This window comes from Aquarana catesbeiana, linkage group LG03 (assembly GCF_042186555.1).
Source record: "Aquarana catesbeiana isolate 2022-GZ linkage group LG03, ASM4218655v1, whole genome shotgun sequence".
NCBI classification, from domain to species: Eukaryota; Metazoa; Chordata; class Amphibia; order Anura; family Ranidae; genus Aquarana; species Aquarana catesbeiana.
Window position 1 is genome coordinate 110859846 of NC_133326.1, and position 20192 is coordinate 110880037.

At 43.2% G+C, this 20192-nt stretch overlaps 1 protein-coding gene across 1 annotated transcript in view; it reads left to right on the forward strand.

Annotated features, from left to right (window-relative positions):
* The window catches only part of LOC141131560 (uncharacterized), an 81700-nt gene that overhangs the window by 22594 nt on the left and 38914 nt on the right, over positions 1–20192 (forward strand). Inside the window, exons 7-11 of the mRNA XM_073618965.1 lie at positions 6532–6549; positions 11962–12047; positions 17350–17450; positions 19190–19333; positions 19995–20099. Coding sequence (XP_073475066.1) covers positions 6532–6549; positions 11962–12047; positions 17350–17450; positions 19190–19333; positions 19995–20099 — 454 coding nt within the window. The remainder of the gene's footprint in view (positions 1–6531; positions 6550–11961; positions 12048–17349; positions 17451–19189; positions 19334–19994; positions 20100–20192) is intronic.

Below are 20192 nucleotides of genomic sequence, written 5' to 3' on the forward strand. Positions count from 1 at the left end.
ATTGAGAGTTCGGGGGCGATTTGACAGACACCTGTGCGGGTTCATGCACAGATGTCTATTGAAATTGCCCGCCAAAAGTAGTGCAGGAACTACTTTTGGCAATCGGTGCGATGGCACAAAGTTGGCATCGCACCAATTCAGACGGTACAGGCAATAGGCTCTGATTTGGCATGCGATTTGACATGTCAATTCGCATGTCAAATCAGCCCAATGTGAACATGGGCTAAGCCATGACAATAAAACCTGGCAGCTGATTGTTTTTTTATGCAGAGCTGCACCAGATTTTGCACTCTCTAGTTTTAGTAAATCGACCCCACAGTGTCTCTGAAAAGGGCATCCACCCTACACCATTTAGCTTATCTGCTCTCCATCGCAGCTTCTTGCTCCCTTGCAGACTGCATGGAGGAGAACGTGGCCTTCTGTCCTGTGATGATGCCTGGGCATAACAGACCATCACTAGTCCCTGAAACTGTCACATGACCAAGGAATGATGTTTTCACTCCCCCATGTCTACTGCACAGCCAATCTAAGTGTCAGGTGCACAGCAACAAGGAGTTGTGAAAGACTGTAGGTAGGGTTACTATATGGAGGTCAGGGATGTCCTTGCCAACTGCATAGATAATGTGACAGTGTCGCTTTAAGCAACACTGCATGGTCACCAGACCGTCCCAGCCTACTGCAGCAAAAAACAGTAAAGTCAGCCCCGTCCTTTTCCTACTTGTAAACATTTTCAAGAAGGGAGATTGACAGCACTCTGAAAAGCAGAGATTGTTTTGGAGTGATGCTCCTTTCCACCAGAGTGAGTGTTATTATGTAGTAAATCACAGGTGGCTGATATCAAGATGGATTACAGTACATAATGCTAGATTATGTAAAAATACATTTAAATGTGTTTTTAAGAGATTTTCCTTTAAAGCGAACCAAGCTAGACACAATAACATTTTTGCATATTATTTACAAGCAGCAAATAACCTTTACAACATAATGTAACTGATCTCTGTGGCCTCGGGTACTGTGAAGCAATTCATTCTCAAAGTTCACAGCATAAACAATAAAGTCATTAATTTAGCAATTCAGCTCACCCTGATCCCCTCCAAACAATGACTTTGTAGCTTTTAAACCTTCTCATCTCTAATCTAAGCACAGAGTGGGTGCTCTGGGAGGGGGGAAAATGAGCTGAGCTGCTGAGAGAAATGCCTAAAGTGATTATAAACACTTACATAAAGCCCTTTCAGTCAGGAGCGTATCTACCACCATAGTCCTATGGGGCCCGCAGCCGGGTGGGGCCCAGTGAGGATAAGAGCACTGCCGGCACAGTCTCCCAGCCAGGGGAAGAGAGAGGAAAGGAAGAGGCGGGCTGTCCGCATCAGCAGAGAGCTGAATTGCCCGATGTAAGAGCTTTCATTAGAACTTCCAGTGTTCCCGGGGCTCACGTCATATAGCTCCACCTTTTGGCCCGGTGCCTTTGATAGACAGAATGCCGATCCAATGCGGGACATGTGACGTCATCAAAGGCGTTGGGCCATGAGGTGGGGCTATGTGACGACGAGCCCCGGGAAGACAGGAAATTCAAATGAAAGCTATTACAGCGGGCAATCCCGCTCTCTGCTGATCCGGGTGGCTTGCCTCTTCCTCTGCATAGGTGGGGCTGTATGGGGCACAGGCAGACCAGGCTGTATGGGGCACAGGTCACTCTGTATGGGGCACAGGTCACGCTGTGTGGGGCACAGGTCACGCTGTATTGGGCACAGGTCACGCTGCATTGGGCACAGGTCACGCTGTATGTGGCACAGGTCACGCTGCATTGACACTAGGGCAGCTGTGGGGGGGGGGGCTGTTTGCAGGGGGGCCCCATACAACATTTTGCTATGGGGCCCTGCTATTTCTAGTTACGCCCCTGCTTTCAGTAGCTGATTTAACCACTTACTGAGTATAGAGATTCTTTATCTTGGTGCCATGACCTCTGCCCAAGGTTTCTTGTTTCAGGCTGCCACATTTCTATTTAAGCATTCTATAGAGCCACTCTTGCATGCCAGGATTAAGGTTGTGTCTCACTGCATAGTGTGCACACACAGCCCCATAGCCTAGGATGACTTCTATATTCCTCCCTCCTCTCTCTTGATTCTCTAAACTAGCAGACTGACTGAAGACTGCACTGTCCACTGTCAACTCTTTCCTATAAGAGACTGGAAGTTCAGGGAAACAGCACTAAGGGAGAACAAAAGCCAGCAGCCAGTGGCGGCTGGTGAAGTTTTAGGATGGGGAGGTGCCAGACCCCGCCCTTCCTTTTTGATCCCCTCCCACTTCTCATAAGCCCCACCCCTTATAGAATCCACCCACTCAGGCCCCTGTATTCTACTTGCTTCCATCCATAGTGTTAGCAGTATACAGCTCAACATCACAGGACAGAGTATACAGCCCCAGCATCACAGGACAGAATATATAGCTCAGCTTCACAGATCAGGGTATACAGCTCAGCCTCACAGATCAGGGTATACAGCTCAGCCTCACAGATCAGGGTATACAGCTCAGGGTATACAGCTCAGCCTCACAGATCAGGGTATACATCTCAGCATCACAGATCAAGGTATACAGATCAGGGTATACTGCTCAGGGTATACAGCTCAGCCTCACAGATCAGGGTATACAACTCAGGGTATACAGCTTAGCCTCACAGATCAGGGTATACAGATCAGGGTATATAGCTCAGGGTATACAGTTCAGCATCACAGATCAGGGTATACAGCTCAGGGTATACAACTCAGGGTATAAAGCTCAGCTTCACAGATTTCAGTAAACAGCTCAGGGTATACAGCTCAGCATCACAGATCAGGGTATACAGCTCAGCATCACAGCTCACGGTATACAGCTCAGGGTATACAGATCAGGGTATACAGATTGGGTACACAGTTTAGCCTCACAGATCAGGGTATACAGATCAGGGTATACAGCTTAGCCTCACAGATCAGGGTATACAGCTCAGGGTATACAGCTCAGCATCACAGATCAGGGTATACAGCTCAGCATCACAGATCAGGGTATACAACTCAGGATATACAGATCAGGGTATACAGATTGGGTATACAGCTTAGCCTCACAGATCGGGGTATACAGATCAAGGTATACAACTTAGCCTCACAGATCAGGGCATACAGCTTAGTCTCACAGATCAGGGTATACAGCTCAGGATATACAGCTTAGCCTCACAGATCTCGGTATACAGCTCAGGGTATACAAATCAGGGTATACAACTCAGGGTATAAAGCTCAGCCTCACAGATTTCGGTAAACAGCTCAGGGTATACAGCTCAGCATCACAGATCAGGGTATACAGCTCAGCATCACAGCTCACGGTATACAGCTCAGGGTATACAGATCAGGGTATACAGATTGGGTACACAGCTTAGCCTCACAGATCAGGGTATACAGATCAGGGTATACAGCTTAGCCTCACAGATCAGGGTATACAGCTCAGCATCACAGATCAGGGTATACAGCTCAGGATATACAGATCAGGGTATACAGATTGGGTATACAGCTTAGCCTTACAGATTGGGGTATACAGATCAGGGTATACAGCTTAGCCTCACAGATCTCGGTATACAGCTCAGGGTATACAAATCAGGGTATAAAGCTCAGCCTCACAGATTTCGGTATACAGCTCAGCATCACAGATCTGGGTATACAGCTCAGCATCACAGCTCACGGTATACAGCTCAGGGTATACAGATCAGGGTATACAGATTGGGTACACAGCTTAGCCTCACAGATCAGGGTATACAGATCAGGGTATACAGCTCAGGGTATACAGCTTAGCCTCACAGATCAGGGTATACAGCTTAGGGTATACAGCTTAGCCTCACAGATCAAGGTATACAGCTCAGCATCACATATCAGGGTATACAGCTCATGATATACAGATCAGGGTATACAGATTGGGTATACAGCTTAGCCTCACAGATCGGGGTATACAGATCAGGGTATACAGCTTAGCCTCACAGATCAGGGTATACAGCTTAGTCTCACAGATCAGGGTATACAGCTCAGAATATACAGCTTAGCCTCACACATCTCGGTATACAGCTCAGGGTATACAAATCAGGGTATACAACTCAGGGTATAAAGTTTAGCCTCACAGATTTCGGTATACAGCTCAGGGTATACAGCTCAGCATCACAGCTCACGGTATACAGCTCAGGGTATACAGATCAGGGTATACAGATTGGGTACACAGCTTAGCCTCACAGATCAGGGTATACAGCTCAGGGTATACAGCTTAGCCTCATAGATCAGGGTATACTGCTTAGGGTATACAGCTTAGCCTCACAGATCAGGGTTTACACTTCAGGGTATACAGCTTAGCCTCACAGATCAGTGTATACAGCTCAGGGTATACAACTTAGCCTCACAGATCAGGGTATACAGTTCAGGGTATACACTTTAACCTCACAGATCAGGGTTCACAGATCAGGGTATACAGCTCAGGGTATACAGCTTAGCCTACAGATCAGGGTATACAGCTCAGGGTATACAGCTTAGCCTCACAGGTCAGGGTATACAGATCAGAGATACAGCTCACGGTATACAGCTTAGCCTCACAGATCAGGGTATACAGCTCAGCCTCAGGGTATACAGATAAGGGTATACAGCTCAGCCTCAGGGTATACAGATCAGTGTATACAGCTTAGCCTCATAGATCAGGGTATACAGCTCAGGGTATACAGCTTAGCTTCACAGATCAGGGTATACAGCTCAGGGTATACAGCTTAGCCTCACAGACCAGGGTATACAGCTCAGGGTATACACTTTAGCCTCACAGATCAGGGTTCACAGATCAGGGTATACAGCTCAGGGTATACAGCTTAGCCTCACAGATCAGGGTATACAGCTCAGGGTATACAGCTTAGCCTCACAGATCAGGGTATACAGCTCACGTTATATAGCTTAGCTTCACAGATCAGGGTATACAGCTCAGCCTCAGGGTATACAGATAAGGGTATACAGCTCAGCCTCAAGGTATACAGATCAGTGCATACAGCTTAGCCTCACAGATCAGGGTATTCAGCTCAGGGTATACAACTTAGCCTCACATATCAGGTTATACAGCTCAGGGTATACAGCTTAACCTCACAGATCAGGGTATACAGATTAGGGTATACAACTCAGCCTCAGGGTATACAGCTCAGCCTCAGGGTATACAAATCAGGGTATACAGCTCAGACAGCACCCCCAACCCCCCCCCTCGCGAGGCTCTGATGACAGCACCCCCTGCTCGCGGCTCTGGTGACAGCAATCCCGCTACAACACCCCCCGCTCGTGGCTCTAGCTCTGATGACAGCATCATCCCCCCCCAGATCTGAAGCTCTGCCTCCTGATTCTCGGCGAGGAACGTTAGTGTGAAAATAGCGAATATGTATACGCTATCATCACACAATTGGGTGGGATTGAGGTGCATTCTCTACGTCCTGAGCCCACCCTATTTTGAAGCCTATTAGAGCCTCTGGTTCTAATCAGGTGCTTAAAAAAAAACATCCCTCCCATCCTCGCCATAAGAGTCCTGAAAGGGGCTGGGCGCATGGATGGGGGGGTGGCGCCCGTGCGACCACAATGCACGGGCCGCCACTGCCAGCAGCAATGAAAGTGTTGGGGAATAACAATAACAAATAGTTTACTGGCGAGTATTTATTTTATTGTGCTAAATGTGTTAAACTAAAAAACGCTGAGTGTTTATTACTACTATAAAGTGGTTCTAAAGGCAGAACCTTAATGCATTATCTGCATTAAGATAAATAACATTCTGCATGCAGCTCCCTCTGCCAGCCTCCCTTATACTTACCTGAGCCCAATCTCAGAAGCAGCTCTGTCCACCCTCCTTTCCCTCACAGGGCAAATTGATAGCAACGGGAGCCATTGGCTCCTGCTGTTGGCAATCAAATACTGTGACAGGGGAGTGGGGGGCTGGGCCAAGCCATGCTGTCTGTGTTTATGGATATGGGCAACGTGGCTTGGGGTCAAGCCAACAGGTGTGCCACCATAGGAAGTGGCTTCCTATGGAGACACACCTAGAAGAGGATAAGCCAGGAGTACCAGTGGGGGACCTAGAAGAGGAGGACCGGGGCTGCTCTATGCAAAAGCATTGCACAAAGCAAGTACGTATAACATGTTTATTATTCCTAAAAAAAAATGTACCCTTTGCAATCACTTTAAAAGACTTCAGTGCTTCTTCTGGAAACTTTGAGGATGAATTACTCCACAGTCCCTGCAGTTACAAAGGTCATCTGAAGCTTATTTTGAAGCTCATTTACTGCATGTTAAGAATTTGTGAATACTTGTATTCAACAATATATGTCTAAAATACATATTAAAAGGTAAATTTATGGTTATTGTACATGTTATTATAGAAATTTATTGTGTGATTTTTTTAGTATTAACTGTGTAGAATTTACATTACTGCTGTGGATCTAAAATGTTTATATTTGAGAATATTTTTCCTTCAACTACCCTATATCTGTTTTGTCATAATCTTTCACAGGAAGCCTTCAGATGACAGGTATGTTAAATGGTTAAAGGAGGGAGGAAGGATACAGGTAAGAAAATAGGAAATCTATAAATAAATGTTTAAACCAGCAAAATGTGCATGTTGCAAACGGACTTAAAGTGGATGTACATAAGTATACCCTATAGTGCATACTTGCCTCTATCCAAAGCACCTAGTATGTTTTCTGTCTGCTCTCTCATTCCCCTGCTATTCGCATGAGGCATGAGCCACTTCTGACAGTCTGCGCCAACACCAGAAGACAATCCCTGAAGATGGCCCTAGCACCCCTCCCCCACCACCGCATCATTTCTAAAATGATGTCATCACCGTCATAATGCTCCGAATGTCACACGTGTGGAAGACTTGATTACAAAATTAGATTTTTTCTTTCTCCTGCCTTTAGTCTCAAAGAATAAAATTACCAACTTGAACTCAACATAATGCTCTTGCTGCCAGTCAGGTAATGTCAAGAAAAGATGCTTTGCTTTGGTGATACCCCCTGTGACATTTGGGCATGCATTCTGTGTACTAAGTGTGGGGCTGTAGCAAATACAGCGTCAATATCACTTAGTAATAGCTAAAAGCTGGGAGCTGCTGCAGAGACTCCTGTGAAGGGAGTAAGGTCAAGGTCACAAACTAGTGATGTTGGTTTCACACAGAGGATCCACACTCAGTCTTGCTCCGTGGACAAGCATAAAGCACATAAAGCACCGTTCTCTAATGAGAACGGTATCATTAGCAGTAATCAGCATGGATTCATGAAGAATCGTTCTTGCCAAACCAATCTACTAACCTTCTATGAGGAGATGAGTTGCCAGCTAGATAAAGGAAGGCCTGTAGACTTGGTGTATTTGGATTTTACAAAAGCATTTCACACAGTTCCCCATAAACGTTTACTGTACAAAATAAGGTCCGTTGGCATGGACCATAGGGTGAGTACATGGATTGAAAACTGGCTACAAGGGCGAGTTCAGAGGGTGGTGATAAATGGGGAGCACTCGGAATGGTCAGGGGTGGGTAGTGGGGTCCCCCAGAGTTCTGTGCTGGGACCAATCCTGTTTAATTTGTTCGTAAATGACATAAACGACCTGGAGTATGGGGTAAACGGTTCAATCTCAGTATTTGCAGATGATACTAAGCTAAGCAGGACAATAACTTCTCCACAGGATGTGGAAACCTTGCAAAAAGATCTGAACAAATTAATGGGGTGGGCAACTACATGGCAAATGAGGTTCAATGTAGAAAAATGTAAAATAATGCATTTGGGTGAAAATATGAATGCAATCTATACACTGGGGGGAGAACCTCTGGGGGAATCTAGGATGGAAAAGGACCTGGGGGTCCTAGTAGATGATAGGCTCAGCAATGGCATGCAATGCCAAGCTGCTGCTAACAAAGCAAACACAATATTGGCATGCATTAAAAAAGGGATTAACTCCAGGGATAAAGCGATAATACTCCCACTCTACAAGACTCTGGTCCGGCCGCACCTGGAGTATGCTGTCCAGTTCTGGGCACCAGTCCTCAGGAAGGATGTACTGGAATTGGAGCAAGTACAAAGAAGGGCAACAAAGCTAATAAAGGGTCTGGAGGATATTAGTTATGAGGAAAGGTTGCGAGCACTGAACTTATTCTCTCTGGAGAAGAGACGCTTGAGAGGGGATATGATTTCAATATACAAATACCGTACCGGTGACCCCACAATAGGGATAAAACTTTTTCGCAGAAGAGAGTTTAACAAGACTCGTGGCCACTCATTAAAATTAGAAGAAAAGAGGTTTAACCTTAAACTATGTAAGAGCAACAAGGATGTGGAATTCCCTTCCACAGGCGGTGGTCTCAGAGGGGGGCATCGATAGTTTCAAGAAACTATTAGATAAGCACTTGAATGACCACAACATACAGGGATATACAATGTAATACTGACATATAATCACACACATAGGATGGACTTGATGGACTTGTGTCTTTTTTCAACCTCACATACTATGATACTATGATACATGAAGCCCGATGTCTTTGAAAAGTCAGGTAATTTGGGGTGGGAACATTGAACTGCCCAAAATGCTAAAGAAAACACGTAAAACCTGCATAAAAGCACATTTAATGTGCAATACAACTTTATGATTTACTCTATAGTTACTTTTTTAAAGCTAATATGTTTTTAATCCGCTACATATTAAGTAGTAAATATATATATATATATATATATATATATATATATATATATATATATATATATATATATATACACACATACACACATACACACACACAAGGGTTCTTTAAAAAGTTTCTGCACTTTTTTAAATATAAAAAAACAGAAAATTTTTGAAGACCCCTCGTATGTGAATAATTTTTATTTTCATATCCAGCCAGATGGTGGAGCTCTAGAATCCTTTTCACATGATAACTTGCCTAACCTTGTCAGCTTTGTGGAAAGAAGCTTCTTTTTTACTGAGCTTGAAGTCTGAAAAGAAATTGACACACAGAAGTGAAGCAGTTAGAGCAGTAACACATCACCCGCACCCCCTTCTTTCTGCTGTTTTAAAGTGATTCTAAATGCTCCAACTTTTTTAAAATTAAAATAACAAACATGTCATGCTTGCATGCTCTATGTAATGGTTTTGCAGCCCAGAGCAGTCCAGATCCTCCTCTGCTTGGCCAGCGCCTCACCCCCACAGAGTGTCTCCATAGCAAGCTGCTTGATATGGAGCACTCATGCACGCTTGCTCCCGAGCCCCGCTCTGCGAGTCAATGACCCCCCCCCCTCACTGGCTGTGATTGACAGCTGAAGGAGCCAATGGCTACTGCTGTTGTCTCTAAGCCAGTGAGGAGGGAGAGAGACAAGAAAGCCTCTGCTCTCATGCACATCACTGGATCAATATCAGGCTCAGGTAAGTATAAGTGGGGAGGGGGGAGGGGGGATGCATGCAGAAGTTTCTTTTTTACCTTAATGAGAAGAAAATGGATTAAGATAAAAAACCTTCTGTCTTTGCAACCACTTTAAGTTGGCTCCACTCCAAGTTTAAATTAGAGACAGACAGGCAAATAGCTACTGATATGCTTCATTATTAGAAATCTCATAGTTCTCTTGGAAAAGGTGAAAGATAAATAAAAACCAGTTTAAAAATAAAAAAATATATAAATAAAATTGAGCCAAAAACATTATAGTTTCCTGTTTATGTGTGTTGTCAGTTGTAGATTCATAAAGTAATGTATAGCTGCTGTTCTGGTACATGGCAGGTTTATTGTGTTTCTTATAATATAACACTTGTACTTGATTGTGTTGGTACCCGTTTATTATATTTGAGATTTAATATCTCTCAGATATGATGTGGGTTAAATGAGAGTTCTTTGTCCACGAGTGAAAGCTTTAACACAATAACGAAATGTATTGGTGAGTAGTAGAAAGTCTAAAGTAATACACAGCAATCTATCTATTTGTACAGAAAAAGAGTAAAAATCATGGATTACATGAAGGAATACAGAGTATATTCCTTAAAACATTAATCTACAAACAGTAGGACAGAAAAGACATAAGACAAACATATTTAGTTACAAGTACAAGGCAGACATTTCCCATAGTTACCATTCCCACCAAGGTTCCATGCTGGTGGCTGCTCTACCATAGAGTGTGTGTTCTCCCCTCCCATCTATTCTGTGTATATCATTACAGACTGATGCCTCATTGGTGGGCCTCCCTTTTCCTGGTTAAGGATTGGCTACATCTCCAAGTCCTATACTTTGCATAAGTCAGCCCCCTTTAATGCAAGTCTTTGGGACAGACTTTTTGAGTGTGAGATTTAACCTTGTAAGTAGACATTTTCAGGGAAATTAACCACTTGCTTATTGGGCACCTAAACCCCCTCCTGCCCAGACTGATTTTCAGCTTTTAGCGCTATCACTCTTTGAATGATAATTGCGCGGTCATACAACACTGTACCCAAATGAAATTTTTATCAATTTTTCCCCACAAATAGAGCTTTCTTTGGTGGTATTTGACCACCTCTGGGCTTTTTATTTTTTGTTAAAAAAATTAAAAAAGACCAAATCAAAAAAAAAAATACAAAACCATTTTATATTTTGTTAATAAATTTTGCAAACAGGTAGTTTTTCTTCTACATTGATGTACGCTCATGAGGCTGCACTGATGGGCACTGATAGGCTGCACTGATGGGCACCGATAGACTGCACTGATGGGCACCGATAGACTGCACTGATGGGCACTGATAAGGCAACACTGATGGGCACTAATAGGCGGCACTGGTGGGCACTGGTAGGTGGCATTGGTGGGCACTGAGAGGTGGCACTGATGGGCGGCACTGAAGGGCATTGATAGGTGTCACTGAAGGGCAATAATAGGTGGCACTGATAGCTGGCACTGATAGCTGGCATTGATGGGCACTGATGGGTGGCAGTGATGGGCACTGATCGGCACTGGTAGGTGACACTGATAGGTAGCACTGCTAGGTGGCACTGATGAGGCACTGATTGGCACCACTGGTGGGCATTGATAGGTGGCACTTGTGGGCATTAATAGGTGGCACTGATTTCTGGCACTTACGTACTGTGGGCACTGATTGGTGGGCACTGTGGGCAGTGATTCGTGGCATTGGCAGGTGGCACTGGCAGGCAGTACTGGTGGGCACATGAGGCTCTTCCTCTTCGGGACCAACGTCTCTGCAAACCGAAGCTGGTGATCGGCTTTTTTTTCTCTTCACGCTGTCAGCGTGAGAAGAAAAAAAAAGGATTACCAATCCTCTTTTTACATCACGTGATCAGCTGTCATTGGCTGACAGCTGATCACGTGGTAAGGGGCCAGGATCGGCCCCTTACTCGGATCTGTGATCACCCGAGTCTCATTGACTTTGGTGATCACAGCGCACACCGCACGCCCCCTTCAGGGGGGTGTGGCGAGCCTGCAAAGGGGAGGACGTCAATGGACGTACTCCTGGCAAAGCAGATCTGAGTTAAGTATTCATGACGGGCTGGCCATGGCCCTCATTGCATATCTAAACAAGGGATCCTTTGAAGTGAAAATTTGTAGAACAAAGAGGTTTGGGTCCCATTGTTTAGATACACAAGCTTAGGAACAGATACAGATTGTACAAAAGATTGTTTAGATTGTTTAGATACACAAGCTTAGGCACAGACTCATCTGTACAACAGATACTTCTGTGACGCTATCTAACACTCCCACTTTGATAAAAAGCTAAATGAAATATATTCATAATTACAATGTTTTACAACTATTAATGGAGATTTCACATAAACTCATAAGGCAACAGTGTCCCAACTGTCTCTGAATGAGCACACCTAAAATATATCTATCAGCCAAGGTTTGGCATTTCAGATACAGTAATAAAAAAGAATCTTGGAAAAAAAATGTTGCAATGTAAATTAAAAATAATTTTATTGTAGGGGAAGGAAAAAGCTAGAGAAGGTGCTGGACCAAGCAAGGCAAGACATTGGACAGCTAACTGATCAACTACTGCAGGCTGAAAAAGGTGAGGTGCTCCTCTTTGGTTTTACCTATATTCTATTTACATAACAGACTATTGACCCTATTAACCACTTGCCGACCGGGCCATAGTCGAAAGACGTCTGCAGCGCGGTCGGCTAGTTCTGGGTGGACGTCCATGGACGTCCTCCCAGAATACTGCTCTCGCGCGCCCCCTGGGGCGCGCACCCAAGAACTTCCGTGACCGCCGGGTCCATAGGACCCGGCGCATTACGGATCACGGTAAACGGCCGCTAATCGCGGCCGTTTACCATGTGATCGCTCCGTCAAATGACGGAGCGATCACATGTCAACAGACCGGCGTCATGTCATGACGCCGGTTCATCCCTCCCCTCTGTGTACCGATCGGTACAGTGTGAGAGGAGAGGGGGAGGGATCGGATGGCAGCACCGCTGTGGGCTGCATGTGTAGTGCCCACAGCGGTGCTCAGTGACAATTGCTGTCACATCCATCCATCCCTCCATGCTCAGCCATCCCTGCAATACTCTGCATAATACTCTGCATAATACCCTGCAATACTCTGCATAATACCCTGCAATACTCTGCATAATAGCCTGCAATACTCTGCATAATACTCTGCATAATACCCTGCAATACTCTGCATAATAACCTGCAATACTCTGCATAATACTCTGCATAATACTCTGCAATACTCTGCATAATACTCTGCATAATACTTTGCATAATACTCTGCATAATACTCTGCATAATACCCTGCAATACTCTGCATAATACTCTGCATAATACCCTGCAATACTCTGCATAATACCCTGCAATACTCTGCATAATACCCTGCAATACTCTGCATAATACTCTGCATAATACTCTGCATAATACCCTGCAATACTCTGCATAATACCCTGCAATACTCTGCATAATACTCTGCATAATACTCTGCATAATACTCTGCATAATACCCTGCAATACTCTGCATAATAGCCTGCAATACTCTGCATAATAGCCTGCAATACTCTGCATAATAGCCTGCATAATACCCTGCAATACTCTGCATAATACCCTGCAATACTCTGCATAATACCCCGCACTACTCTGCAATATACCCGGCACTACCCTGCAATATACCCTGCAATACTCTGCAATACTCTGCAATTTTTAACCAGTTCCCGCCCACAGTCATATGACGTCCTTGACTTTGAGCGGGGATATCTGAATGATGGTTGCAGCTACAGGCATCATTCAGATATCAGCTTTTTCAGCCGGCGATTCCCTACACCATAAGAATGATCATAGCAGCTGTTCCACTGCTTGATCGTTCTTATGGGAGGCGAGAGGGGACGCCCCCCCCCTTCCCGCCACCCTCCGGTGCTTCTACCGACTCACCGCTAGATCGAAGCCAAGATCGTTTTTTTTTTTGTTTTTTTTTCAGGCTTCCCAGCCTAGAGGTGAGATGTGGGGTCTTATTGACCCCATATCTCACTGTAAAGAGGACCTGTCATGCCATATTCCTATTACAAGGATGTTTACATTCCTTGTAATAGAAATAAAAGTGATCAAAAAATTTTTTGGGGGGAAAAAAGTGTCAAACTAAAATAAATAAAGTAAAATAAACAATAAAAAAAAAAAAAAAAATTTAAAGTGCCCCTGTCCGTGTGCTCACATGCAGAAGCGAACACTTACGTAAGTCCCGCCCACATATGAAAACAGTGTTCAAACCACACATATGAGGTATCACTGCGAACGTTGGAGCGAGAGCAATAATTTTGGCCCTAGACCTCCTCTGTAACTCAAAACATGTAACCAGTAAAAAATTTTAAAGCGTCACCTATGGAGATTTTTAAGTAGCGACGTTTGGCACCATTCCACGAGCGTGTGCAATTTTGAAGGGTGACATGTTAGGTATCTATTTACTCGGAGTAACTTCATCTTTCACATTATGCAAAAACATTGGGCTAACTTTACTGTTTTGTTTTTTTTTAAAGCACAAAACTGTTTTTTTTCCCCAAAAAACGCGTTCGAAAAATTGCTGCGCAAATACCGTGTGAGATAAAAAGTTGCAACAACCGCCATTGTATTCTCTAGGGTCTTTGCTAAAAAAATATATATAATGTTTTGGGGTTCTATGTAATTTTCTAGCAAATAAATTATGATTTTTACATGTAGGAGAGAAATGTCAGAATTGGCCTGGGTGCTCCAGAACGCCTGAAGGTGCTCCCCTGCATGTTGGGCCTCTGTATGTGGCCACGCTGTGTAAAAGTCTCACACATGTGGTATCGCCATACTCGGGAGTAATAGCAGAATGTGTTTTGGGGTGTCATTTGTTGTATGCATATGCTGTGTGTGAGAAATAACCTTCTAATATGACAATTTTGTGAAAAAAAAAAAAGAAAAAAAAAAATCTTTATTTTGCAAAGAATTGTGGGAAAAGATGACAATTTCAAAAAACTCACCATGCATCTTTTCAAATACCTTGGAATGTCTTATTTCCAAATAGGGGTCATTTGGGGGGTATTTGTACTTTTCTGGCATGTTAGGGTCTCAAGAAATTTGATAGGCCGTCAGTACTTCAGGTGTGATCAATTTTCAGACATTCGCACCATAGCTTTTGGACTCTCTAACATTCACAAAGACCAAATAATATACACCAAGTTGTACTTATTTTTACCAAAGATATGTAGCAGTATAAATTTTGGCCAAAATTTCCAAAGAAAAATTACTAATTTGCTAAATTTTATAACAGAAACAAAGAAAAATTCATTTTTTTACCAAATTTTCAGTCTTTTTTCTTTTATAGCGCAAAAAATAAAAAACCCAACGGTGACTAAATACCACCAAAAAAAAGCTCTATTTGTGTGAAAAAAAGGACAAAAATTTCATATGGGTAAAGTGTTGTATGACTGAGTAATTGTCATTCAAAGTGTGAGAGCACCGAAAGCTGAAAATTGGTCTGGTTAGGAAGGGGGTTTAAGTGCCCAGTGGTCAAGTGGTTAAATAAAGAATTCTTATTAACCCATATCAACTAATCAGAATGCTTTTTTTTACTGGTCTGACATCAGAAAAGTGCATTCTAATTGGTTCTGCACCTAAGAATAAAGACCTTTTTACAAAAAAAAGGCTATATGTATTTGTCCCTTTTCATTTAGCACGTTCAGTGCCAAGTGAAATCATTGCCAAGTTGGATATTTGATGTTTTTTTTTATTTGAACCTGCAGAGTTGTATTGTATAGTATTCATTAAATAATCATGTTTGAACTATATACTCTCATGCTTTGATGTGTAATTTTAACATCATACAAAGTGTTAACTACAGTAACAGATGTTTGTTGATTACCAATCTTTAACACTGCAGATTATTAAAAAAAAAAAAAAATCCAATAATTTTTATATGCAAAAGTAAACAAACAAGTTACAGAATTCATAGTTATGCGCTTAAGTGGTTAGCACTTCCGTCTAGCAGCACTGGGGTCGTTGGTTTGAATCCCAACCACAGCACTGCCTGTACGTAGCTTGCATGTTCTCCCTGTGCCTGCATGGGTTTCCTCAGGATACTCCAGTTTCCTCCCACACTCCAAAGACATAATAGGTAATTGGCTCCTGTCTAAATTGGCCCTAGTATGTGTATGTATGAGTGTGAGTTAGGGACCTTAGATTGTAAGGGCAAGGACTGATGTTAATGCACTAAATTTAAAGTGCTGAATGAATTGATTGTGCAATATAAGTACCTGTAGTAATAATAATCTTATCAAAGACATATGGTTTACTGTGATCATATGTCCCCTTCTAGGGTAACAGCTGTGCTCTCTGATGAATCAACTGTTTTATAGAACAATATTACCTCAACAATGATGAAACCTACATTTTGTGCAACCTAAATGAGAGACTGAATGTATGGATAGTTGAATACAATGGGAGAGAAAGGGAGGAAAAGAATGAGAGAGGTAGAAAGAGAAATGGGAAGAGGTGAATAACATCCCTTTAGCCATCTTACGTGCCCTGCTATCAACGCCAGTTAATGTTCTCCTGAAATGTAGCGTACCTATGGATCCCATAATTTTTCAGATAAATGCAGTTTGTCAATCAAAATAGCTGATCATTTTTCATTTACTATTATCCATGATAATTTTGTGTGGACCATGAAGAGCTCCAAGATCTGGAAATTGCTGTTTTAACTGCCAGGAATACAAACTATATCAATTTTCTTGTATGTCTCAGTACCTCTTCATGTGGATGACCTAGTAGGGCTTGTCCTGGAGATTTTTTGAGGTTTGTCTGGGTTAAGGAATAGATACAATTATATATGCAGATTCAAAACCTCTAATCTTTGGGGCATGGCCATCAAATGTGATATTCTTTTCACTCCTGTCCACACCCTCTAAAACCGTTAGGGGAGGGACCTGAGACATAAGAAGCTATTTTAGTCATGGCCATGTACCATCTTAGGAGTATTTTATAGTTGGCTTCAATAATGGAAGCATTAAATAGGATTTAGATGCAGTGAGGGCTAATTCGTGCCACTCTTTACAGCTTTAGCTACATACTTACCTATAATGAAGTAAGTCCCATGATGTGCAGGCTGTAGAGTTCTGTAGAAATCTTCACTGCAGCGTTGCCCTGTCCTCTTCTTGCTGCTGAAAGTCCAGAGCTGTGGGGGGTTAACAGCTTTGATTCTCTGGGCTAAGCTGCATTTGGATGATCTAACAGAAACACACCCCCTCCTGCCCTCTCCTCCATTGAGAAAAATTCTTTCTCTGAATACACTGCCTGTAAAACAATCTGTGAATGGAGAAGAGAATCCTGTGTCTGACCAGACTCTCCCCCATTCACCTGTGTTACATGCAGTGTAATCAGTGAAAGAACATTTCTCAATGGAGGAGAGGGCAGGAAGGGGCATGCCCTCATTCCATTATCTTTGGTGCAGCTGAGCCCAGAGACCTGAAGCTGGTTACTCCCACAGCTCCAGAAAAATATTTTTTAGTTACACTTCAGCTTTAAAGCCAACCTATACTTTGGCACTGGATGTTACAAAATTGTTTGATGGACATATGTTAGTATTTGTGTCCTACAGCACGTCCCCATGAGAGAAACCCTGCAGCAGCACACTTTTTATTTCTGATCTGCACTAGCATTACTCCCCTGCACATACATGTCACTTCTCTAAATAACACACACAGGCAGTGACTCAGTCTTTCCTGAGGATTACTTCCGTAGCCGTATGGTCTTTATCATAGCCATGCATTTTTTTATTGTAATGGATAGTCTGCTTTCCTGGCAGAAAATGTGGAGAAATCTACTTGGCTTAAGATTTATTTCATAATTTTCCCTAATCACAGATTTAACCTTAAAAGACCAACAGTTGAAAGAATTGATGACACAGAATGAAAGACGATTTCTCGAGATCCAACATGTCAAAAGTCAGTTGGAAGTCACAAAGGTAGGTAACGGTAACTAAGAACACATTGCCATTCTTAAAACCCTTGTCTTAGAAAGGACATAGAGCTGAATAGCAGTCTATAACATAAACCATTTTATACAGATTTAGAAACTTATTTTAAGAAAAGCTAAAGTTTACAGAAAAATAAATACTGTGGTGGAATTGTGCCACGCGTGATAATACAACAAAGCCCATAAGTTTAACTGTCTGTCTTAAGGTGCTTAAAGTGGAGTTCCACCCATTTAAAAGTCAGCAGCTACAAAAAGTGTGCGCACTGTGGGCTGTGAATGGCCGGGCAATCTTCGGGGACCTGTGACGTGTCCCAGAAGATTGCAGGGAGGGGGGAGAGGTGATCTTCCTTCTGGCGCCGTGGCGCCAGGGGAGGAAGTGGGAGCTGGTTGCCTGTAAAAACTGGCCCCCCCCCCCCAAAAAAAAATGACATGCCAAATGTGGCATGTCAGGGGGTCACCAGCACTTAAAGTGGAAGTTCCATTTTTGGGTGGAACTAAGCTTTAATACAACAACAACAACAACAACAAAATATGTGCACCAAATAGAATTAGAGAATGACAGAAATTTTTATTTTTTTTTTTTGGTTGGTTCTGAAAGCGGAACTATGCTCACCTTGACTCCAGCAATGTGGAGTACCGGAGCACCCCACAGGCCACTGACATCTTCGGGCAGCCGGCTTCTGGGTGTCGATTGCCAGCCACTATCATTGGCCTGACTGAGGTGATGTTATACCAATGTATTCACGGGTGTTCAGTCAACTTGGCATTGCTGAACTTGTACAATGGCTGTACAGAGGCGGACAGACAGATAAGTAACTTTAATGCAGAGAGATATAGCATGCCTTTTCTGCATCAAAATTCCTGCCTGTTCGCCCATGTTTTTTTTTTTTTTCATAAAGTTCCACTTTAAGTAAATCTGAAATGTACATCTGTATTTTTGGCTTATAAAAGCTGCTAGATTATACTCACATACAAACTAAGCCTGGGGAATGCCCAGGAAAAAATTCCAAGCCTACTTACCACCAGCTCGCAGACAACCAAATTGACCTGTCTAACAGTATGCATTAAAAACAGGGGTTTAGTCCGCTCGCATTTGCAAACGCATGCGTGAGCCACAGCACCTCGTCACGGCACCCTGATATCTGTGGTCCTAACACTAAAATATGAGTGTCCCCACAGTGGAGGCACATGCATTCTGATGGATAAATGCGGGCAGGTGGACTGAAGGGCAGCCCATCCCTTCTTAAAGGTACAGGAGCGCACCAAACACCCAGCAGATTGCACTATGGCTGCAAAGGTGCTGGTGCGTTGCTGGACCAATACACACACCAACGTGATCTCAAAAAACTTGCCACCACCCTCATTTATAGCTGGCTATCGCAGTAAGCGGCATTGGAGGGCTACAAACAGATAAAAACAAAGCCTGGGGAATGCCCAGGTAAAATTCCAAGCCTACTTACCACCAGCTCGCAGACAACCAAATTGACCTGTCTAACAGTATGCGTTAAAAACAGGGGTTTTGTCCGCACGCATTTGCAAATGCATGCATAAGCCACAGAGCCTCGTCACGGCACCCTGATATCTGTGGTCCTAACACTAAAATATGAGTGTCCCCACAGTGGAGGCACATGCATTCTGATGGATAAATGTGAGCACACCAAACACCCAGCAGAGGTTATATACTCATGTATATATTGTTAATCTCAGGCTTTGATTTATTTTCACTAGAAATGCATGCAAACCCTGCAGGATGAGACAGTAATGCAGCGAAGCCTTCTTGAGACTGAGCTAAGGAGACGAGAAGGACAATTAAAGAATCTTGAAGATCAGAAAACTGCAAAATATGAACAGCTGACCGATGCCAGTACTCAGGTATCTAATACTAATGATAAAGGATTTATTAAACTCATATAACCCCATACAGTTTTGTTTTGCCTCTCTTGACTGCTTTGGAGTATTCTAACATGATTCAGGATGAGGGTATCCCCAGGTACAAAAAAAGACAGTGCTCAGCAGACTTATGGCCAGTTGCTAAGTTGAACTATCAACACTGTCAACACGGTCACCATCATAGGAATTGTGGGAAATCCTCCTTTAGGCTCGGTTCACACATGGGCGGCACGACTTGCAGGTCGCCTCAGCGAGGCGACCTGCAAACGACTGCCGGGGCGACTTGCGAGACGACTTCTGCATAGAAGTCTATGCAAGTCGCCCCAAGTCGCCCCCAAAGTAATACAGGAACCTTTTTCTAAGTCGGAGCGACTTGCGTCGCTCCGATTAGAACGGTTCCATAGCACAGAACGGGAGGCGACTTGTCAGGCGACTAGGTCGCCTGACAAGTCGCCCCAGTGTGAACCGAGCCTAACAGAGCCAAAGTCAGCAAAAAAACCTGACAGGGGTTCTACTAATAGTACTTTTCTTTCCCTATCTAATCTACTAGTCATAGCCTTTATTGTTTTTTTATTATTATTATTATTATTCCTTAGATACAACATGTATTTCTTACACTGATATGTTAACCATTTTCATTAAGTGGGAAATCTTAAATTCCGTGAGTGAAGATGAAATTGTCCCAGCCATCACAGAAGAGGAGAATGTAAAGGACTTTATGGAGAAAGCTACGCAAACTGTCCTTACGGTAAGTAAAACAAGTCACTCAGGGATTCAAACAAATCTTAACCATTGTGTTGGGGAAAGGCCAGAAACAAGGCCCAGAAAAAAGTTCTACTTG